The sequence below is a fragment of the Paramisgurnus dabryanus genome, chromosome 8 (assembly GCF_030506205.2).
Source record: "Paramisgurnus dabryanus chromosome 8, PD_genome_1.1, whole genome shotgun sequence".
In the NCBI taxonomy this organism is placed as follows: domain Eukaryota; kingdom Metazoa; phylum Chordata; class Actinopteri; order Cypriniformes; family Cobitidae; genus Paramisgurnus; species Paramisgurnus dabryanus.
The window spans coordinates 4,951,226-4,976,961 of record NC_133344.1 but is presented as its reverse complement, the minus strand read 5'-3'; the positions used below and the strand labels follow the sequence as shown (position 1 = coordinate 4,976,961).

At 38.0% G+C, this 25,736-nt stretch overlaps 1 protein-coding gene across 1 annotated transcript in view; it reads right to left on the bottom strand.

The window, feature by feature from the left end:
• LOC141279842 (uncharacterized) overlaps positions 1-25,736 on the bottom strand; it is a 190,864-nt gene that overhangs the window by 11,036 nt on the left and 154,092 nt on the right. The window contains exon 2 of the mRNA XM_073815429.1: positions 13,939-14,938. Coding sequence (XP_073671530.1) covers positions 13,939-14,938 — 1,000 coding nt within the window. The remainder of the gene's footprint in view (positions 1-13,938; positions 14,939-25,736) is intronic.

The window sequence follows — 25,736 nt, the reverse complement described above, 5'->3', positions numbered from 1 at the left end:
TTAACATAATCCGTTCTGGAAAATGTTTTATACAGCCCACACACATAGAACAGGCAGATATTTTGCTATTGAATGTTGTGTAAGTGCAGTTTATAGGAAATGGGTCTAATATCCAGTTTATTTTCAAAATTAAAATATCGGCTTATAAATCGGCTCTTTCGAGTTAATATCGGCATCGGCCCCCAAAAATCCCTATCGGTCGGGCTCTAATCACTTCCCCGGAGTTGTTCTAAAGTGCTCCGCCTCCGATTGTCTTCAGGTACACATTTTATGTATTTTTGACAAAACCCAGCTTTAGTTACTTTCATAATTCTTTTCCCCAGAAAAAAAGAAAGATATCGCCAAAAAGGACCATGCACCATATCAGTCGTTCAATCAGTCGTTGTGATATGCCTGAAGGCAAATAATCACTGCAGTTAGTTGCCAATCCGTTTTTAGATCAAACGATATCAAAATCTGCTCCCTTCATCATTTTCTCTTCATAAGAGGGCGATTCCAGGGTTTCTGGCTCACTTTGTGAGACATTAGCCTGCCAAAATTAATCTTCACGGAGAAAGCCATTGTTCTCAGGTTAACATCATAAGAAAACCTGGGATAGAGCTGTGTGAAGGGCACGATAAATCTGACAATGGTAAACTAAACTTTGATCCGTTGAGTTGATGTCGCTGAGGAACAGAGACTCCCGTTTACGATGTGATTTTAATGATGATTGACACATGACTAAATGTTTAGGTTCCTTTCAAACCTACGTTAAAAGTGTACCCGTTAAATATTATTACTGCGGTAAAAGAGTTTATTTTGATCATGTTGCCACGATCACTGGATAATTCTGAAATTACTTTGAATGTCTCCCGTATTTACATTATTTGCGAAGTACATTTGCAAATGATTGATAAAGTTATTAGGGATGCAGGATCTTGATTTTTCATGGCCGATTTTATACCGATTTTCTTAACAAGCAAATTGGCCGATTCCGATGCGATTTCCGTTTTTTTTCCTTATCAAACATCAAACAAGAAAGAATGAAAGTATAAATAAACAAGATGTTTATTTGGTATTTAAGAGGCTAAACTTGGTTTGGCTATTGAAAACAATAACTGTAACCAACTAAAATTAACAGCAGTAACTGTGCAGTAGGCTACATTCAATACAAACATAAGTGGTTAAATGAGACCATGACATGGATGGTTGAGTGCGGGATGATGGTCTTGCATGATCAACAGACTTTTGATACTTATTGTGTTCTATCAGGTGATAAACTTAAATGTCTGACCAAGTTTGTTGTGGCAAATGCAGGGCTTTCAGGTTTTATTTAAAAGTTTGGAGTGAGACAACATCTGTTAGGGGAGGGGCCCCTCTGCCCCACCAAATTCCCAAGTTTTTGCTATTGTTCATAACTGACCAGCACAAATATAAATTATAACAATTGGTAAGTCTGATAAAAGACATACAAATTTATTCAAATTAAATAAATTGGTCTACATATTAAAAAAATACAAATGGATCAGAATTAAAATTAAATTGATTGCACCACTTGCTAGGGCTGAAGGATGTGAGGAAAAGTTGCGATGTGCGATGACATTGTTTAATGTTGAGATGACAATCATTCTGAAGTTAAAATGTTTTTGAAATACCTGGAAAAAACGAGCGTGTCGCGACCGCTGCGTTTACAGAGCACACATACATTTGAAATAATGATCTTGAGCGCACAATAGACGCAATATGAGAATCACCGCTTCCACAGTACCTGTGTTTGCAGCGTCATCTCTCCTAAATCCAAAATAATTCCATGATATAGCTGAAGTGCTGTTCATTTTCACCACAAGGTCTTCGTCTGACAACACATTTTCCTCACTCTTCTCTCCTTCCTCTGCCATAGTTTTTGTTAACAGGCACAGCGTCGCAACTGACACCTCACAAATCAATCTGAGCGTAGCTGACTTGGGGGTTCCCCTGATTGGCCTACTAGCATGAACGCGCAAACCATCGGTGCGTCCGAAACCGCCTACTTCCATACTATATAGTAGGCAAAGTAGTGCTTTTTGAATACTATATAGTATGGTAGTAGGCGATTTCGGACGCAGCACATGTCTTCAGGACTAAACGTGATAGGTCAAACGTTTATTACATGCGCTTACAGTTTTCCCTTCATTCATCGCCTCAAGGCTGTCTGTTGCGATGTGTTCATCGCGTGAGTTCATATCGCGATGACGATGACAATTCGATGTATCGTTCAGCCCTACTTTGTGTAATTTTATGTTGTGAATAATTTTAAAGAGGACCCCAAGAAGATTAGCTGCCATTAAAGGAGCGGTGAATCAAATACTCAATTTTAACTTGATAATTTGTTATATAAGAGGTCATCATACTTAAATGAACATCCTGCAAGTTTCAGAACTGAAAACATCTGTGCTACTGAAATATAACAGTTTTTGGCACCAAGCCAGTAAAACAAGCCAGTCTGGAATTCGAAAAAATATGACATCAATTGAAGCACCTCCCAAAGCCAAATACAACCACCACTTTTGTAGTCCCGCCCACAGCTTTGCGTGACACACATGTGTCTCAACAAGTAAACATGTCTTTAAAGATTGACAAATGTAACCAAAATGACTTTTAAATACATTTTTTCTGAGAGACTTTTATTTTGACGTGGTTATCTGTTATGATAGACTGACCATGGAAACGCATTTTCGAAACGCATTCGGAAACTTGGAACATAACATTAGGAATGCGTGGATAAAGTTTGCTTTTGAAGAAGTTCCAGCTCGTGTGGGGACTGTTTGTTAACTTTGTGAACACGGATTCATTTGTAAAGAAGTCGATGCTGGATTTGCAGAGAGACTGTGATTAAAAGCACCACTAATATTGGATCTGACGACAATGACACAGCAGTATTCACAGTAAGACATTTTACTTTATTTAAGTTACTGCGTTTCACTATTGCTTTGTTAGAAGAAATCGCTTGATATGTCTGTTGTAACATTCGTGTTTAAACACGTAACGTTATGTTTGAATTTACTAAAAACATTAAACGATTATTAAATGTACAACACTTAACAATACAACTGTAATTTAAAAGGTAGAAATATACAAAGTTATTGATAAAGAAGGATTTATCAGCCGCAGTTTAGATTCTGATGCCCGCTTACTGTGTTGTATACGGTAATTTAGGCGAGTTGCGTTTGAAAGGTCAAACACTCAACAAAACAACTTTTTTATCATAGAAATATACAAAGTTATTGATAAGGATTTATCAGCCGCTAGGGGTGTAACGGTACGCAAAAATCACGGTTCTGTGCGAACCCCGGTTTTGAAGCCACGGTTCGGTTCATTTTCGGTACAGTAGGGGGAAAATGCAAACATTAAACTGCAGGTTGTTTATTACTATAAACTTTTTTACAATTTGTTTACACTTTTTTAAACACTTTTTATTAAAATATAACATATAAAATATATATAAAATGAAAAAATAATAAATAAAATACTACTGCAAAGTTCTTTTTTACATTATTTTATAACAGAAGGTAACTCTTTTCTTAACCTTCTCTTAAACTTTTTCTACTAAAACCTTGAACTAACAAATTCAATTCCTGAATACATTTATGAACAATTAGCCTACATTTTTGCCACCAAAAATGTTCTGTTTTGATTTATTTTGGATTGTTTAACTCACAGTATTGAATTGGCTATGTACCATCTCTGTATAAAAATAATATTACTGCTCTATGTGTAACTGCATAGCAAGCAACATGATGATATACTTATTATACACTCATTTTGAGATTAGTGAGTTGCATACATAGCCATCTTTGATCTTTTGCACGTTTCTCCTATTCTTTGCTTGTGTTGTCAATGTAAGCTGCCTGTGACTTTACTAACGAACCCCTCCGCAGCTGAGTAACAGCTGAGTAAGCCCGGGTTACAGCTCGTCCATGTCCCGACCAGCTGATCGCATTGTGACAATGATATGATTGACGTGAGGTGCAGATGAAAAATCTGATCACGCATTCCTTATTCTCGCTCTCACAGAAAGCGCGTCTCATGAATGCGTAGCAACGAAAGACGCGCAACCTCTCACGCACTTTTGAAAGAACAAAGCAGCGCGTTGACACGCGTTTAACATGCGCTTTTAAATACGACACGTAAACGTTTACATCAATAATCAAACGGATATACAACTAAGTAAATAAAAATCTTTCTGCGGGCCGAATTATGTTATATGTTTGACAGAAGACTTGCGCTGAACGAGGAGACTTCCGCCACTTAATATGTTCGTGCGGAAACGCACGTATTATGTTCCGCACAGGCGCACACGGACCGTGTGTCTCAATTCGTTCCCTAGCTCCCGAGGTCGTGAATCAGTATATCGTGTACACAGGTTCGGGCACTGGTAAGGACCCTAGCTCACTTCACATTGGGACGATGTTCACTTATTTTTCTGTCACGGCTGCTTAAGCGCGTTGTAATCACTCACAGCTGTTACTCATCAACAACCGGCAAAACCAACAACTTTCTGACTTAATTTTAAAAAACAGTACATTGTGGAAAATGCTGTCATTATTCTCTTATATATCTGTGCATAAAATTGGAGGCATATAATTACATTTTAAATGTAATAAATATATTTACAATTTTAAATAAATATTATTCTTTTAAATATTGAGTAGATTGTGGTCCCTTACTGTGTAGCAATGTGTATTTATATTTACAACTAAAACAAACGTTTGTCTTTATAAAAGTTCTGTAACATTTCATAAAGTTTATTGAGTTGGATCACGTGATGTTTGGTTGGAGAGCTTTAGAAAAGGTCAAGTGATTTCCGGTTAGGGAACATAGGGATCATCGATGCTCACTGGTTTTTGCGTTGCATTGTGGGAATTTTTAGGGAACGAACGTTCCAGTGCACTGAACGGATTTTGCGATTGAGACAGCCCTTAAAATGGCCGACTCCCTGATCAGTGCCCTGACTACTGAACAAGGGAGCTGATTGAGACACACGGAGCATGCATTCGGCCTTTCGGTGCACGTGTGCACCGTGCCGAAAGCCCTGAACCGAAACGGTCCGGTTCGAATACACGTACCGTTACACCCCTATCAGCCGCAGTTTAGATTCTGATGTGCGCTTACTGTGTTGTATACGGTAATTTAGTCACGTCGAGTTTTGTTTGTACTTTACTATACGTATTGTCATTTATGTGTATTATCTTTAGCACCCAGAATCTTTTGTGGCTCAAACATATTTGTGTTCGGCTGCTATTTTTATCACATGAATGTTTTTAAAACATTTCCCCACATGTAATGACGGGGAATGAAGCTGTCCAATCATAGCAGTGGGCGTTTACGTCCAGTGCCCGGATGCATGAAACTCCTTAAGTGAGGGTTTCCCTGAGGGAGAAAAAAATCCCTAAGGTAAGGGATTTATTTAAGAGCGTTGCAACAAAGGTCTTAACTGTCACCCTTACCTAAGTGTTTATACTAAGTATTTTACAGTAGTCTCTGCCAAAACACGGCAGCGGAGAAGCGGTTGCTATAGTTACAAAATCTCAGAGTGTAAACTAATCAACGCACGCATCTCAACAAACGGCGGATTTGTGTACAATGAAACATCGCAAATAACAGACTGTAAAGTGCCGCATGTATAAAACCTGAAAGTAATTCAAACTTGAAGCACTTTAGATTGACGGACTATCAAACCGCTTTTCTCCAAATAAATGCGCATCACTTTTCTCTAAGGGATTATTTCGATCGTCAGAAATGCGCGTTGGTACTTCATTTTCTTAAATAACAATAAAATCAGCCATCGCGTGTGACGTTAAGGGACCTGTTATAGTCCCTTAAGTTTTTAAGGGAAAATGGGACTTAAGGACTTTGTAGCAAAGCATAGCAGAACTTAAGGTAATACTTTAGCATTTAAGGGTAAATACTTATTTACAGCCTTAAGGTTCACTTAAGGGTTTTTCTTGCAACCCATTTTTAATTAAGGGCACCCTTGACCTTATATTTAATGGATTTCTTAGCTTAAGGACTTTCATGCAACCGGGCACAGGTCTTCAGTGCGCCCCGCCCCTTCAAGCGAACCATTTCTCCAGAGAGCCACTAATCCATGTTACAAAATAGCCTATTACTTATTGCTTTTGATGTTTTTGAATGTAAAAACCACGCGAACATCATAAGTAGACATCAGACAACAGTATAAAACAATAAAATCGACAAATTCACCGCCCCTTTAAAATTTTAGTAATTAAATTTCGTGATCTTTTGATTATTGAGTTTGTGACCCAAAACTGTGCTCACACGACAGTTAAAAATGTAAAAAACACAACAATAATTATAAGGAGACATACCTGATGGAATAAAATCATCATCTTCTTCAGTGCGATCTTCCTCTTCTGTGGGTTCAGTTTTGATTTCTGTGGGTTCCGTTTTGATTTCTGTGGGTTCCGTTTTGATTTCTGTGGGTTCCGTTTTGATTTCTGTGGGTTCAGTTTTGATTTCTGTGGGTTCAGTTTTAATCTTCATCATGAGGTTCGTGCAGTTGATGAGTTTAACTGAACACATCTTCAGTTTGGTCTGCAGGATCTGCTGCTGTTCTCCAGCGTTACAGACAGAATCCAGAGACTCTGTGGAGGTTTGATCCTCCTGTAAGCTCTGTTTACTGTCACACACTGTAGTGTCCTGAGTGTCTGTGGGCTTTGACTCAGTATAACAGAGTAAAGTCAGACTGAGATCGGAGTCCTGTGTCTGGATTTCTCTTCAGAGAGTTTAGAGTCCAGCAGTGGCTGTGGTGTGCGGCTCTGATCTCTGCTCATCCACACTGAATCCAGACTCCCATCATCAGTCACATACACTGAAGATTCACAACAATCCACATCCTGACAACACAACACACACAGACAGTAAGATTAGAAATGATTTGATGTTGTCTGATTCAGGTAAATGATGTTTAAGCTGTACAAACCTCTCGTTTCATTGGTAAATCTCCTCTTGACCTCAGCTTTGTCTCCAGTAACGCCACCTCTTTCTTCACCTGAGAGTTTTTTGTGATGAAATCATCAATATATCCAGCATGGACAGATCAGTTCATACTCATTTACAGCACAGTACATCTCAACATTAAAATACACAGAAACAAGAGTCTGTTTAAACTAAATGAAACACGCAAGAGAGAAAAACACTGAGGATACACAAACACATCACACGCGCGCTCTTTCTTTCTTAAGTGAGTTTATTTGCGGACTAAAGAGCTGCAGCGCCTCCTGCTGTACTGGAGAGAGGAGACGCTCACTGCTTTACAATGGATTTAGCAAAACAAGTATGCGTCTCAAATATGGCCAGAAATAATCACGAACTATTGTATAAAGTAATGACTAAATGAAAAGAAAGGGTGGGAAAATAATTGCTGAAGAATAAAGTCAAAACATCAAGCTTTAAATGTAATAAAGATATACAGCGTAGGACAAAATATATTATTATCAGATTAAAAATACAATCACAAACTTTTCACAACGTTGTATTTTCAATTAGGTAATGTTGCAGCACAACATTTTAAAAACGTTTTAAAAAACCACACCCTATAAACGTTGTAAAATACCTAATTGCCACGTTTTCTTTAGGTAGTAAATCACATCTGTTCACTACAAAAATAAAACCAGACCAAAATGCAATATTTGTGATATTTTTCCCTGCTGAAAAAACAACAACAAAACCATTACAGAAGATTCTAATGGTTTCCATTAAAATACCAATAGGAACCATTAGCTTTTACAATTAAAACCACTACACTGTAGTGTGTTTTGGGCCATATTCCATTAGAACCAATACAATTCCCAATAAAACCAATAGAATTTCGGTGTCTATTGTTTTTTTAGCAGGGTTGTTTAGCTGTTAAAACTTCAAATAAGAATTTTAAAGACCATCATGATGACCAATTGACCATATACAACCAGGGCCCGTATTCATAAAGACTCTTAATGCATTAATTCCTGGAACTGTATCTCTTCCAAACTATTGGATCATATGAAAAGAATGTAATGGTTCTGTAATCACCAAGATGTTTAATTATGTGCATTATTTGTTTTATTTCTTAATTTTTTTTTTTACTTTTCAATCTGACTTTAAACTGTGAAATATTGTGTCTGTTGCTCCCCCTCCCTTTAAATTATTTTGACTTTAATTTTGTATGTCTGTATGATTTTGTTATATTTGAAAAATAAATAAAAGTTTTGATCACAAAAAAAAAAAAGAATCTTAATGCAAAGAGTAGCTCCTAGTGACGCATTTCTAAGAAAATTCTTAGAATTGTGGGCGTTTACTCTTAAAATTAAAGAAAAAATCCTAGTAAAGAAAAAAGTAATTCAGAAAGCATCTTAACCCTTAAAAGAGGTCTTAAGGTCAAAATTGATAGGAGTATGGATGAGGACTTTTAAGAGGCTTAAAGGTGCAGTGTGTAAATTTTAGCGGCTTCTAGTGGTGAGGTTGTGAATTGCAACCAAAGGCTCAGTCCACTGCTCACCCCTCATTTTTGAAATGCAAAAAGAAGCTACAATAGCCACCAACGGACAAACATTTCATCATCGGAGACAACTTGATAAAACAGTTTGTCCGTTAAGGGCTTCTGTAGAAACATGGTGGCACAAAATGGTGACTTCCATGTAAGGGGACCCTCGTTGTATGTAGATATAAACGTCTCATTCTAAGGTTTTAAAGGTTCATTTTAAAAGGTCTTTATACACCACTGATAAAATAATTGTGTATATTATTTTGCATTTCTTTCAAGAGATCCTTCTAAAAATTACACACTGCACCTTTAAGAGTTTTTTTAGCAACCGGGAAAGTGGACAAAACACGAAGAGGGAGTCAAAATGTTGCACAGTGCATGACAGTAAGTTAATAACATGCAACACATTAGATCGTACAGAAATCATGTTTGTGACCGATCTTATTAGAGACATATAATATAATATAGCGCAAGAAATAAAAGTAATCACTAACTACAATAACAGATTCGGTAACTAGAAAAAATGCAACTATGCAGCAAAGATGATTTAGGTCTGTTACACCAATGTGTCTCGTTGTATTTTTTTCTATCTAATACGTTAAGTTTGACATTAACAGCACTTATATATAAGTTTATACTTTATTTATTATTTTATAATAAATATTAATTATATGTTAATTATATATTGTATATTTACTCAATTTTTTATTTTGTGTGTGTATATATATAGATATATATATAATAGTTAAAAGTATACCTGTAATTTCAAATTGATGAAACTTTTCATCTCTTCCTTCTTGGACAACCAACCAATCACAGTCTTCAAAAGATTGTGTCACACGTAGCAACAGGGTCAACCCCACCTCCTCACTAAGATTAAAGTTTTTGTCTTTTCCTTACTCAGAGTTGCTCTCAGATCAGTCCCGAATCGCTCTTAAGCGATTGAACATTGAGACATTGAAAGGAAGTAACCCTGCCACTCCCAATCCTTCAGTTTCACCAACCCTTAATCCCATAAACATTACCATTTTACCCACTGTCTTACTTGGACCATTTCATTATCATAGAAATGTGTTCACACTTTAGGCTTACCATTCACATTTGACTCAGACCCTTGGCCCAAGCATAAACAATATGCCATCAACTCAAAACAATGAAACATAAGGTACTAGGGCCACAGATACCTGGCTATTTTCTTTCATATTAAGATGAGACAGGAACTCACAGGAAGTTTTATTTAGTCAGCAGTTATATACAAACAATAAAGAAAGCTTCAAAGCTTAAGGTTGTTGCGGTAGCGGACCAGCTCACCAATCGGGCTAGCTTTCTGCCTCCAGGATGCACGCGCACCCTGTAATGTTTGTAAACAGGAAACCCGTTTATAGATACAAGTACAGTTACTTTCCTTTTCACTACCACATTACATTCAACTGTGATTGTAAAATACTGTGATGATGAACATGGGAGTTTATCATCCTAGTAAACAGTATTGGATGATATTTTGCCTTATCGTTTATTTTGTGTATTAACTTGACTGTGATTGAGAGTAGGCATAACATTAATGTCTGGAATTTACCTTCAATTTCTAGGTTGTACCATTAAGATGTATAGAGTTTGACATAAGCTTGGCACCTAACCTGGTTGAAAAATTCAAATTTAAGGCATTGACGTTACGTCTAGTGATGGGTTGTTCGCAAACGAACCGGCTCTAAAAGCCGATTCTTTGTAGCGAACAAGAAGGGCCAACTCTCCTTCAGCGATAGAGGCCCTGTCCCAAATGCACACTCCGGACTTGTGGTCCTCCTCAGAGTCCACACTTTGATGACATCTTATGGCGCTTTTCCATTGCATAGTACCCCACGGTTTGGTTTAGTTTGGGTCAGCTTACTTTTGGGAGCTTTTCCATTGGGTGCAGTACGTAGTACCCGATACTTTTTTTCGTACCACCTCGGTTGGGGTTCAAAACGACCCGAGCTGATACCAAACGGGACGCGAAAACACTGTAGGTCACTGATTGGTCTGAGAGAAGCGTCATCGCTATAATGTAAATATTAGCTTTAGCTTATGTGGGATTTTAATGTCATATGTTTTATTAATATTGTATTTAGAAGTGTTTTCAATAATCATTATAGTATGCTGAAGTAAAAGATTGTTTGTGTTTGTCTGAGAGAGTGGAAAGTTACTGAGAGGAAGCAGCTTCTGTGTTTGCAAAAGTTGCAAGGTCGTGGTTGGATTAGTGAGGAATTTGCAGGTGGCAACGGTCAAGATAAAGAGAAAGGCTTAAAGAGGAAAAGCAAACAGACAACCATGTATTAACTAATGCTTTAATATTCACAGGATAAAATATGCAATATATTTCTTACTTAATCAGTATTAATCATTGAATAATTGATGTAATAAAGATTTGATGTTGTCTTTGATAAATGTGTATTAATCAATGATATGAAGGTTGCATACAGAATAACCTAATGGGGGGATGGCAGCTCAACCTTGAAGAACAGAATCTCCTGGGCTTGTTCTTTGTGTGTGTGTGTGTGTTTTCTTCCCTGACAGATGTTTTTTAATAATGATTAAAGTGTTTTGCTTAGAAGTTATATTGCAGTAAAAGATGTAATATGTGTTTATCTATCTAAAGAAGTTAATGTGTGCCTTATTCATATAACCAATTTTACGAATAATGAAATGATGTCATGATATTGAAATGGGTTTTACATAATAATCACTTTAATCTTACAGCTTATGTTTTTTATGAATAAATGAATGTTTTATTAATGATTTGTTTTTAAGAAAGCATTATTATATTCTATGTGAAGTCAATCATATGTGAAGTGAAGGAGTACTGGGGAGAAAGTGACGGACTGCATGGCTCTCAGGGATGAGCGAAGAACAGTTTGTTTTTTCTTTGTCTGTGTGTGTCTATCTTCTCCTGCAGGCTAAAACTGGGTGTGGTGATGGAGTCAGATGCACGAGGGGAACGGCCTTTGTGGGTGGAGATTCTTAGAAGAAAGATCGACGTCATATATTTTATAAATATGCATGTTACTTTTTGAGCTGGTTGTTCATTGCTTGAGATGACCCAGCGCGCTGTAAAACTTTTTCATATCTGATCAATAAATAACTTAATTTTAATACCGTGTCTTTCCTCTAATTATGAACATGCAATGGACGCCTTAAAGTCCAACACTTACTGCTAGCTTTCGCTGTCTCAAGCAAACATGTTGTTATCTGTGTTCTGCTATAACTTTCCAAACACCCTTTTAGCGATGAAAAACATCCACAGGTTGAGAATCCGGGACACCAGAACAGTTTTTTTCCAGACTTGCAGTTTGTGGCGGCACATTCGCGACGTGCAAGTCCGCATTATATATGCTTAACTCTTTCCCCGCCATTGACGAGATATCTCGTCAATTAAGAGAAAACGCTTCCCCGCCAATGACGAGATTTTCCGTCTTTCCGCAATACCGCTATTATCCACCAGGTGGCGACCTTCCGCAACTTTTTAAAACCGGAAGTATTGCCCTATGGCAAGCAGCTGCATGTCCGTGTCTGTTTTAAAGATCGCGCTGAATGGGATCTCTATGAAAAGTCCGTCATAAAAATTGAATTATCTCTGCTTTTTGCTCAAAATATGGTGTTTTTGCAAAAACCTACCCATATTCAAATGCTGATTGCAAAAGAACCACTAAAGGTAGGATGAAACGGTTTTTTTTGTTTGAAAGCAGAGGGTCTGTTCTTTCATTTGGTATATTGTATGTTTATATATTTAAAGAAGAACATTTTCTGGAAGGCATTAAACTTTGGTGAAAATCATGAAAAACGCTGGCGCTGGCTGGCAACTTTTTTTTAAAACGCTGGCGGTGAAAGAGTTAAATGCAACTTGAATGAGGATCAGCGGAGCGCCGTCGACTGACGCCACGGGTCAATGTTTGAACAGAACCTGTCATGTGAGACAGAGGTTGTTATAAACGCGATGTGCAAACATCTATTTGTGGTGGCCAATTTTAATTTTGTGGCAGACTGAGAAATAAATGAATGTATGGAATGTACAACAACGCTCTCACTTGTATGATGTCACAGCAGTAGGCAGCGTAAATATAACGACACGCCTATAATCCCTCCCACTCCGAAGTGTTACTAAACTTGATGGAAAAGCTAACCAAGCCAAAGTGAGGTGAGCTGACCCGACCCAAACTAAACTAAACCATGGGGTACTATGCAATGGAAAAGCGCCAATAGAGTGCAGACTTTAGGGACCCTTGATACGAGTCCACGTGGGTGCACTGAAGTCGTATTTTGGGACAGACTTGATCAAGCGTCACGCCGAGTCTGGGAGGAGGAGTTGCCCGTCAGAGTGAACTCCTCCCTTCCGTCGTCCGATTGCTCTTTCACAAGGACTTCTGGGTTGGTGTGCGTGAAGCCTGCTGCATTGCAGGCTTCGCCGGAGACCGCATCAAGGGGGCGCTGATGAGCTCTTTCTTTCTCAAAACTTGGGTCAACTCGACCAATTATCTTCTGGAGCTTCAAGATAAAAGTTTTCCAAAATATCAAATTACACTTTTATTTTGCTCATTAATCACAGATTTAAACACATATATAAGATTGAATTAACAATAAAACTATGAAATATGGCTCTTACACATGGTGAGGTAAAAAACTTTTAGTCCCTGTGTCTCTTGGTTTACTAAACTAACATTTACAGTAGTGTACAGAATCTTACATTCAGTGTACTTTCATGGGTAACGTTATTTCAACTGTTTATTTCACTCATAAAACAACAGTCAAAAAACAACACTTTCATTGTAGGAATAAAGAATACTATGGAAGCGAATGGGACTCACAAGTGGCTTGATTTCAAACTTTCCTCAAAATATCTTCCTTCTGTTTATCAGAACAAAGAAATGTATACAGGTTTGTAAAAAGATGAGAGTGAGTAAATGATGACAGAAATTTATTTTATCCCTTTAAGGACATCATAACCTAAAATAAAACTCTAGAAAGTTTGAAAGTTTGCTAGAAACTTTATACAAGTTTGTGATGTCATAACCTTATTTAGGTCATGGATGCTTTATAAAGTTTGACTGTTGATTAACTTTTCCCACAAACATTACGGTACATTCACACGGTGCGTAAGCGTTAATGCTTCACATTCATTAATGGGTGATGTCATGCGTTGCCGAACCGACTTGTGGAACCGTCGGCGCCGCTCCAGTGCTGTTGCTCGCGGCAGAAGTTGAACATTTCTCAACATTTCAAGCAGCAACGCATGCGTCAGCCAATCAGATCGCCTTATGCAAATAACCTAGGCAGAGCCAGCCAATTACGTTTATGGAAGACCAGAGCACGTTGCGCCCACTGTGATTGGCCGTTGGCCACGCTACAGGCAGGCCTCCCGTCAAGCTGAAACGATTTCACCCAGTGTGAATGTACCGCTACAGTGTTAAGGTTTCTTTCCAGTGTGAACTCTCTGATGGCCTTTCAAGTGACCTGACTGAACAAACGTCTTGTCACACTGAGAGCATTCGAAAGGTTTTTCACCTGTATGAAGTCTCTTGTGATTATGTAATGAAGCCCATTGACTAAAACTCTTCCCACAGTCTATGCAGTGATGAGGTTTCTCTCCAGTATGAACTCTCTGATGAACTATTAATTGAGATGAAATAGTGAAGTTCTTTCCACATTGAGCGCAAACGAAAGGTTTCTCTCCTGTATGAAGTCTCTGATGGTATTTTAAGGAACTTGACTGAGCAAACGTCTTGTCACACTGAGAGCATTTGAAAGGTTTTTCACCTGAATGAATTCTCTTGTGATTTCGTAATGCAGCCCATTGACTAAAACTCTTCCCACAGACACTACAGTGATAAGGTTTCTCTCCAGTATGAACTCTCTGATGGACTTTTAAGTTAGTTGAAGAAGTAAACGTCATGTCACACTGAGAGCATTTGAAAGGTTTCTCACCTGTATGAATTCTTTTGTGATTAAGTAACTTATTCCAATGACTTAAACTCTTCCCACAGACACTACATTGAAAAGGTTTCTCTTCAGTGTGAATTTTCTGATGAATTTTAAGATTTTGTTTGGTTTTGAAGTATTTTCCACATTCAGTGCAGTTGAAAGGTTTTTCATCACTGTGTGTCATCATGTGAACATTTAGTTTAGATGAAGAGACACAAATCCTCCCACACTGCTCACATTGAAACTGCTTCTTCTTCTTCTCTCTGTGTTCTTCTGAATTAAGTTTCTTCTCTTGTAAGGTAGTAAAGCTGATCTCAGATCTGCTGAAGAGTTTCTGTTCTGTGTGTTTTCTCTCATGTCTCTCTAAATGTCTCTGTGAGCTGAATGTCTTTCCACAGGTGATGCAGGAAAGAGTTTGTGCTGTCAGTCGCTCTTTTGATGTTGAGGATGTTATTTCTATATCCAAACATGAATCACTCTTCACATCTGAAAGAAACATGAAACAAATAAATTGTCTTTTCACTCTTATTTACACAAAGAAGGATGAAGAATTGAGATTCTGTATCTTTTTCTAGATTCACACATATAGACAGAAGACAGGTGTCAGTCCTGTTATTACAGCTGGGTCATTCTTAGTGATGGGATATTTGAAGTGAGGGTTCAGAGCGCATGTCGAGAATAAATGGGGGTGCCAAATAAAGCCTTGATTCAGGGCTTGTGTTGTTCATGTAGAAATCACGTAACCAATGACAAAAGAGGCCTTGAGTATCGAAACTGGATAAAGGACGGTGGTTGTTTGTTTTAGTGTCAGATAGGTGTCAGGAAAAGTAAAAGCATGTGTTGAAGAGTTCATTATTAGTAGTAGTAGATTATATTTAAGCAATATCGCTTGAGAATGACAGATATTATGTGCCAGAGGCAATCACAGCCATGATGATACTGAGCTATATCACACGACTCCGAGAGCAATTTTGCTTTTATACAACAGTTCGACGGCACACATTTGAAAAAAGAAAACAGCGACAGAATGATTTTAAAAGCCTCTTTGTTGGGGAAGTACTTTCTTCCACCACAGATTTGAAGACCAGAATGACAGGTAACACTTTTGGCTGTTGTGAATGTCATAATAACTCTATAAAAGGAAAAGCCATTTCTTAATATTACCGTTTCTTGGTCACAAAGTGTAGTTTTAAGATTAGTTCAGTCGAGAATATACAAGTATAATATTCAAATCTGCAGTCGAACAGTAAAGATAGCGCCTATTTGAACATTTGCTTAGAAAGATTTGGACAAGTCCCAAACGCACAAGAGGACGTCAGTGTTCACTCACCCCGCTGACCACAGCCTGATCTGGGCTACATCCCTGACAGGGATTCTGTTTTTGAAATCTGTGTTTGATGGTCAAAAATAAGATCAAACCAGTAGTATTTGGTGTCATGAAACTATTCCTTTTTTTATTCATATTTAGTGCATTCTGTGTTATTGTTTTGGCGCGAGGTAAAATTTAAGAAAACTATATTTATATACTAATGCTTTCTATTTTATCTTAAAGGAATAGTCTACTCATTTTCAATATTAAAATATGTTATTACCTTAACTAAGAATTGTTGATACATCCCTCTATCATCTGTGTGCGTGCACGTAAGCGCTGGAGCACGCTGCGACGCTTCGATAGCATTTAGCTAACCCCCATTCATTCAATGCTGCCATTTAGAGATAAAGTTAGAAGTGACCAAACACATCAATGTTTTTCCTATTTAAGACGAGTAGTTATACGAGCAAGTTTGGTGGTACAAAAAAAAACGTAGCGCTTTTCTAAGCGGATTAAAAAGAGGAACTATATTTTATGGCGTAATAGCACTTATGGGAGGACTTCAACTCGGCGCAGTAACACCCTCCCTCTCCCATTATGAGAGGGAGAAGGGGAGCGGACTTTTCATGCGAGTCGAAGTACTCCCAAAAGTGCTATTACGCCATAAAATATAGTTCCTCTTTTAAATCCGCTTAGAAAAGCGCTACGTTTTATTTTGTACCACCAAACTTTGTCGTATAACTACTCGTCTTAAATAGGAAAAACGTTGATGTGTTTGGTCACTTCTAACTTTATCTCTAAATGGTACCATTGTATGAAGGGGGCTAAGCTAAATGCTATCGAAGTGTCGCAGCGCGCTCCAGCGCTTACGTGCACGCACACAGATGATAGAGGGATGTATTAACAAATCTTAGTTAAGGTAATAACATATTTTAATATTGAAAATGAGTAGACTATTCCTTTAACGCGGTACGAGCACTCGCTTTATTATTACTGGACTTTGTTCTTGTCAGTAGTACTACATAAAACAGAATAATTAAAGGTATAGCAGAAAATTTTCTTTTTCCGGGTGGATCATCAAAACTATTGGTCATCCCAGTTGTCAATCATTCTGGTGATATGTTGACTTAAAGGCGGAGTCCACGATGTTTGAAAGCCAATGTTGATATTTGAAATCACCTAAACAAACACGCCCCTACCCCAATAGAATCTGGACCTTCTGTTGATAGACCCGCCCCACACATACGCAACCCGGCAAGGATGTCGGTTAGTAGACACGCTCCTACTGCTGATTGGCTACAAGTGTGTTTTGGTAGTCGGCCCGTCTCCTTTTCAAAAGCGTTTTTCAAACATCGTGGACTCCGCCTTTAAGGCCATCGTATGTGCTCATCCCTAAGTTCGCTTTCTGCACATGCGCACTTTCAGGTGTATATGTGTGGTGGGCTACGGTTTCAACCATTCATTGAAGCTCGCGTTCTCACCGCGTTTTTTCAAAATGTCTGAGGGTCGCAAGAGAAAAAGTGTCCATGAATTTTATGAAAAGGAGAGAAAGGCCTCTGAAGAAAGAAACAAGACCAGAGTGTTTTTGGGAGAATATTTCACACGCTGGCGTGCGCTAAAAGCACAGTTTGGCCTTCCCATGCAAAGTTTGCACTCGACAGGTGAAGTTGTCATGCTATTTGGAGATCCATTTAAAATCACTGCTAGTAAAAGTCGATGTAAGTAGGGCTGGGCGGTATGACGGTATATTCCGTTACCGCGGAATAAAATGTCAGACGTAAAAAATTTTCTATTCCGTCTATTTCGTGGAATGCAAATAAGTGGGCGTGGCTAACTCTGCCCTCCCGCATGCTAGACTGAGTGTGACGGAGAAACATGTAAAATAATTCACTCATAAAAAATGAACGAGTTATTTCTGTAATTTTTATAATAAGTGCCAGTGAATCCACAGCGGGTCTGGCAGCGAGACTCTTGCTTGCTCTCTCTCTCTCTCTCTCTCTCTCTCTCTCTGTGCTCATGCAGCAGCCGGCCAGTCTCTCGCGTGTAGAGGTCTCTCTAGGCGTGCAAGGAGCTGTTGCGCAAAATAAAGAGTTCTTCTCGCACATAATGCTAATATTTGTGAAGTTTTCTGAACTTTAAGCAAGCTAAGACAAAACTCGCGTTTATATCAGTGACACGTGCGCTGCTGGAGTGATGTAGTTTGACGCTTATACAAACATATTTGATCGGAAAGACGAGAAAGAGATGCAAATGTTAAGGTCTAATAGAAAGTAAAGGGCGTCAAGACCTTAAGGGGGGGGGGTTCAATGGTATTTCAAGCATTCTGACTTATTAACACAGTTATAGAGTTGTTTCCTCATGCTAACCGCAGGCAAAGTGTCAAAACAGCAGTCGGACGTGTTACAGAGTATTTCTGTGCCGAATGCACTTCGCCAGGGTTCGTACAAGTTTCGGCAAATTTTTTTCGATTACGGTTCTAACTGACGTTTCAGGGGTTTTCGATACGTATCACTTCTTTATATGGGCTTCCCCCGGAAAACCCCGCCCACCCGTCAATCAGCGGAAGACGCTAGAGCTTGCTAACAGCTTATCACGCCACTCAGCTTTGTTTAATTTCAAAAGTCAACAATGGCACGAAAGATGAAGTGTGTTTTGGGATGTAAGGAGAAGACATCCAGCCTTATGGACACAATGGATATAGTTTATTATCCGGGGTAGCAGCAGTTTTGCGTGTGTGTTTGATGTGCTGGATTTTCCCAACCGGGTCATGACGAGTTGCACGAGGTAAGTAAGACTTCTGTCTTATGTTGGAAATAGTCGCGTGCATATTATATAAATGACACGAACATGTAGTGAATCATAAGTTAAAACAGTGTTGTATAGTGTTGCATGACTCATACTCGCTCCTCCGGCGGTATAACTCCTCCTTCTTCATTTTTTCGTAGGTTATCGGAAAGATTCGGTAAAGCTAATCTTTCTTTTATAAATCTGATTAAACTAAAGACTCTTCAAAGATATAAAGGATGTCATACTACTCTATAGGTACTCCAGATTAACATTAGAAATGCAGAAATAGCGTGTGTTACGTGAGCTTTAAAACAGACTTCATGATCATCACATCATATCACCTGTCATATTTATAATATCTAGAGCTTCGTCTCTCATATAGCCTACAGGTATTTATCCTGTCTGTAGGTTTTTGCATATATTTATACCTGTTCATTTTACATATAGCCTATTTTTAATGTAATGTATGCATACATACAAAATAAAATGAAGGCATACTATAGCTTCAACGGTGTATAAAATTAATAACTCAGTTATATCTGTTGACAAACAGACCCAGTTCCTGTTGCTGTGAAGGTCATCGCACCACTGATCTACTGGCTGTCCTTCAACGTGATGCCTAGCTGATGCGCGACCAACGACCACCGGCTGAACCAGCTTAATACGCTTACCCGCTTCCTATCCCTACCGTATCTATATATATATATATATATACACATATATTAATCTCTCCCAAGGGTTTTTATCCTTCTAGGAGTTTTTCCCACCGGGGTTTTTTCCTAGGGGGTTTTTAGTCCCAGGGAGAGTCAGCCAACTTTGGCTTAGCTTAGCACTTTACTGTATATGTAACATTATTAATACGCTTGCTTGTACGGTTTAACCTTAGCCGCTATGTTCTACTGCTTATATTATCTATTGATTTTCTGTGTTCTCCTTTCCATCTACTCATGTAAAGCTGCTTTGCAACAATTAACACTTGTGAAAAGCGCTATATAAATAAAACTGAATTGAATTAAAAATACATAATTCTGTCTTATCAAGACTAGGGGTGGCACGGTTCACAAAACCCTCGGTTCGGTTCGTATCACGGTTCTATGGTCACGGTTCTCGGTTCAGTACGGTTCTTGTTGTTATTTTTTTTAACACTCCAGAAATGTATTATCTTATTAATGTATTAATTATCCATAATTTAGGATACAGTATAAAAAAAAGTTATATCATGTAATCATGCACAAACTGAATTTGACTTTAAGCACATTATTGGGAACATCCCTGAGGAAAGCCAGGTGAGATTTTGATACAGCAAGAGGGAAGACATTGATGATTTCAACATGCTTTTCATTTATTTGGCAAAAAGGGAATGTGTATTGCCATCTACATGAACTTTGTGTGCATTTTTAGCACACAAAGATAACTTGCATTTATCAAAATGCCAACTTCAGTGTAGCTCTAAGATTTATCACTGCTGCTTAAATACTGCAGAGAGAATATGTCAACGAGAGAGAAACATAACGTTTACTGTAATATTTAAATCCGTCTCTTTTGTCCACTTTTGACCATTTCTGTCCTGATTACTTTAAGGGGCAGTTTATGAAATAAGATCGCGCAACTTTCACACGCTAGCAAAATGAAACTACGCGGAAATCAGCCGCTTTCGTTTTATCAACGAAAGGCAAAAAATAGCGCTGAATACGAAAAGACGTAAAACAGCGTTCATTACCTCAGATTAGATAAATGGTCGGAGAGAAGGCTGTCGCGTGTGGCTGTATCTATTGTTTTATTTCCGCTGTCATCATAGGTAACATGAAATAAAAATGTTTCCACACACCAAACTTATACGATGCTGCGCATCCTCCAACTGCGGGCAGACTTCTTTTTCTCTCCCTCTTGCCATTTCTACACGTAACATGACCGGCAGCACTCACTCTCCACACCAGTCACCTCTTCTTTCGCGCTATTCGAGAAAGGGGAACACGCTATCTGAGGCCACATACAGGGCACGAGGCTACACAAATTGCGCATGCCATGAACCGTTGAACCGTACGGCACACACGCGCTCCGAACCGAGACAAGCGAACCGAACGGTTCGGATTTTTTTCATGAACCGTGCCACCCCTAATCAAGACTTAAAGGAACATGATGTAAGAAATTTATATCAATTAATCATTAAATGGCCCTGAAATGTCACTAGACATTAAGAAATAATTTTCATTTCAAATACTTATATCACTCACAACAGCAGTCCGGCCACGATATTGTCATTTAAAAAGTGGAGTTGCAGCCCTCAACTGATGTTTATGTTGTCGTTTGGTATATTGGCCACCAGCTGTGTGATTGCAGTACCAGTTTTAGCCACACGTTTTGTGATTGCAATACCAGTTTTGGCCACAATCCTACATACTGTTCCTTTAAGGGCTCGTTTTAGTTCTGCTATAGATGTTGCAGTTTGAGTTAAATCACTCCTCAACTTGGCCATTCTTTGTTTTCATCGTCGCAAACGGAAATACCTATGACGCAGTTTTTTTACCTGATGGGAGGGGTTCTGGTGGACCAATCACAGTGCTTGAGGTCTGCGTAGAACTGGCGCGCTGTTAAAAAATTTGCGAGGTGCGCGTCAGGCTACGTAGAGCTACGCACAGGCTACGAATAGCTACGGTGTAGAACCTACGCATGACTATAAATCGCCCTTTAAAGGGGACATTCCATGAAAATCAGACTTTTTCCATGTTTAAGTGCTATAATTGGGTCCCCAGTGCTTCTACCAACCCAGAAAACATGAAAAATAGCAACCCTGTAACTTTGTTTTGGTAAGGCTCTCTGCAAGCATGTGAATATATAGGTCATCCGGATTTCGCTCTCCCCATGACGTATTAAGGGGATCTTATTATAATGATACCACCACTTCAACTGTGCTATCCAACCATGAACGGCCTCACGAGTGCGATAGACAGAGAGAAAGAATGACTGACAGCACGACGTGTTTGTATTCCCTCAAACACAAACAGGAGCCTACAATCTTATAATTTGTAGTTTTAATAATCTAAAGATTGAATTAACGTTCTAAAGGATTAACCTTACCTTACATTTCCCTTTCATTAATTTATTTGGAGTGACGTTTCGGGTCTCTACAACCCTTCCTCAGACTAACCAATAAACAATAAACTTAAACATGTCATTTGATCCGTTTCTCTAAAGTTTAAGCATTAAACGTGTTGTTTTATTACAGATCATTTAAATGTGCTCGTGTGGTTTGGTCAAAAAGTAAACTTCTGAGTGTTTGTGGACGTGTATTTTATTGTAACATGCTGAAAATCATTGTGCCCGTTTAAAACGCTGGCAGCATGAGACCTAAATGTCTTTATTTTTATTCCACAATGTTCCCCATCTGCTGATAAACATGTATTTAGTATGCATAAAACAGATGATTGACTTTTTAAACTTGTTCAAATATATAATGCGTAACATCGCTCACTAACTTCTTTCGTGAGAGAATCTCCCTCTGTCTTGACTACAGCGCCAGCACTTGAGACTCCGCCCACCTGAGCAGCTCGTTTGGATTTAAAGGGATACACACAAAACTGTGCATTTTTGCTCAGACCCATAATGTGCCTATTTTAACATGCCACAATAGATTACCTATATGGCATTTTGAGCTAAAACTTCACATATGTACTCTGGGGACATCAAAGATTTATTATATCTTAAAAACGTCTTGTGGAATGTACCCTTTAATCTGTTGTTATCTTTTGGTCATTTTCACTTTAACATTATTAACTTTAAATTGCTCATATTTTAAAACTGCGGCGAGCATTTTGTTAAAAGCTAAAGTGAGTGGCAAATTTCTGTACATTTTTAAATAATTTGATAAAATTATAATTTTGGGGTGAACTAACCCTTTAACCCATTTACTCATAAAACCTATGCTATTCTAAGATAAATACCCTTATCTCCTGAGGGTTTTCAGAAAAAATACTAAGAATTGTCAACGTCTACCAAAAACTTAATATCTAAGCCTCTGTAGCACTTAGAAACATGAAATAATAGATGTAATTTTTCGTGCAGCATCAGGCGCAAATGCCTGTTGCTCAATAAGTACTAAATAAATCCTAAAAACTCATTTTAAATTTTAGTACATATATTTCTTGATCTTTTGATTAGTGAGTTTGAGACTGAAAACCCAAAATAGGTACTCACATGACATAAAATTGTAAAAATACAACAATAATTAAGGAGACATACCTGATGGAATAAAATCATCATCTTCATCAGTGCGATCTTCCTCTTCAGTTTTGATTTCTGGGGGTTCAGTTTTGATTTCGGAGAGATCTGAGTCCTGTGTGTGTCTGGATTTCTCTTCAGAGAGTTTAGAGTCCAGCAGTGGCTGTGGTGTGCGGCTCTGATCTCTGCTCATCCACACTGAATCCAGACTCCCATCATCAGTCACATACACTGAAGATTCACAACAATCCACATCCTGACAACACAACACACACAGACAGTAAGATTAGAAATTATTTGATGTTGTCTGATTTAGGTAAATGATGTTTAAGCTGTACAAACCTCTCGTTTCATTGCTAAATCTCCTCTTGACCTCAGCTTTGTCTCCAGTAACGCCACCTCTTTCTTCAGCGGAGAGATTTTTGCTCAAATTTCGCTTAAATACACAGAGACAAGACTCTGTTTAAACTCCATGAAACACGCAAGAGAGAAAAACACTGAGGATACACAAACACATCACACGCGCGCTCATTCTTTCTTTCTTTCTTTAGTGAGTTTATCTGCGGACTAAAGAGCTGCAGCGCCTCCTGCTGTACTGGAGACAGAAGACCCTCACTGCTTTACAAGTGATTATAAGGAGGCTGCAGATCTGGACAAGTATGGAGGCAGATTTACGGCTCTGTTGTTTCTGGTGTGTCAGTAGGGTGTAAAGTGTGTGAGAGTGTACACAATATAAGATAAATAGTGTAATGATCTGCACCAAATATTAAAATATATGTAGATATTCACTGTTGATTCAAACACTGCAGGAGACAATTAAACTGCAATGGAATTTAGTGAATGGATAATTATTAACACACATTATGATCCACTGTACCTCCCTTATGAAAATTAACAATGGTTTTAATGTGGTAAAGGTGTTTTTTGTGTAGTGATTAGTTTTTTGTAGTAAAAGCTATATTCATTAAAGGTTTTCATAATAATATTTAAAATTACTGTCACCTCTTTGTATCTGTATACACACAGGGAGAGAGTATGTGCATGAGAGACAGAGGTGACAGTCATTTTAAATATGAAAACATATGATTCAAGTGTTACTACATCCTTCTAAAGGAATTACTGGTGGCTAACTATGATCGTCACTTAAGAATATTGATCCAAATTATGACTTATTACTAGAATGATGTGGTAACACTTGAGTAATTACTAGTGACTTACCATGATTATCACTTTAGAATACTACAGTCATTTTATTATAAAATTATCATAAAAAAAAACATGGGGTTTGAGGTAAGCGGGCTCATAAAAAGGCCAGCAAGAATACAGAGAGTTGCTTTTGCTGTACATTGATTTGATTGCTTTGTATGTTGAAGCCCTTGCAAGTAAAACATTAAATTCTTCTTCTTTAAGCATTCATTCTGTCTTGTCTCAGTATATCAGATTATTGCTGAATTTCCACCACAGCAGTCTACACAATCTTGCATGTTTTTATTTATTTTAGAGGTACAATGCAAAAAATGATGTGTTAATTTTTTACACATTGTGTGTTTCATGCCATTTAATGTGTTATAAAATAAATGAAAGGGACAACACAAGTTGTGTTAAAATAGTGATAGGAATAACGCATTACAATTAATTCTGTTACTGTTATTCCACTACTTTTAGCGGTAATAAACATGTAACGAAGTATTTTTTTTTTAAATCAAGTAACGCAGTTAAAATTAGTGAAATTTAAATGAGTTGGTTACTCGTGTTACTCTATTTTGTGATAAATGAACACTTGAAGACAAGACATTTCTGATCTAACGTCGCAGGACCATGGGGGGGCGGCACAATAAATAACAACACAGAAGGTGTGTTAGTATAGGGACAACACATTTAATGTGCCGTCCCGCATGTGTTCAGTCATTTAAAGGCAAGATATTTGATTTGATCCAGAAACATTTATAGTTATGCTTGTTGAAAGTCTCCTCACATCCTGATACCAATCACTATGCTAAAATGGCTAAATGTATTTGTATAAATATATGTCATCTGTGAAAGACATAAGACTATTAAATGTTCAACAAATCATTGAAGTTGGGCCGAACGTAATAATTGGACACATGCAATTTTTGCTCCTCTTCTGTGAATGTGTTTTGCATGCCACTACGCAACCTGTTCACGCAGGCATCATACATCATCAGCGTATTCACATGCACTTTGTAAACAGAGGCAAACAAACTTTCCTGCTGAATTGACAAGCTGCACATGAGCAGCTATTGTGTTACTCGTGTATTTTTAAGAATTAGCTTAACAATATTTATGTTTTCAAAAATACAAGCAAACTATTACCTCTACTCTACACAACCGAAAACGTGCTGTATTTAAAACAGTTGTTTATGTTGTTATTCACTTTGTTCAGCAAAGTTTTCTCATTGGTGAATGAGACATGAAATGTGGACGTCTGGTCTGTGTGTGTTCATGTGTTTCAGAGGTGTATCCATAGACATTATATACGTAGACACCTCGTAGACTGAGCTGCCTATTGGAGCTGACGTATCGCGCGGCCGCCATCTTGGATGGGTCTCCAGTGCGCTCCCTTGCATTCATTTCTAATGAGGAATAATCATAACTCCCCTAATTTTTACCGGATTTTCACACAGTTTGAGTTGTTATAAGCGGCAGAGATTTAGTTATGATACAGGACGCTGTCACACATTGAAAAATACTGCTTTCATGCTAAAATACTTTGTATTATTCTCTTTAAGTATGGCATATTGACAGAGGCAGACACTCTACAAGTATTTTACTTTCTACATAAAAATAAATTTTCAAGTATCTGTACCCTTGTGAAAAAAAAGTGTGCTTAAGTGTACTTTTATAAAGTGTACTTATTACATAAATAATACACTTTAAGTATATACACTTAAGTGTGAATTAAATGCAATCTTTTCGGCGCACTGAATGCACATTAAGTGTAATTAA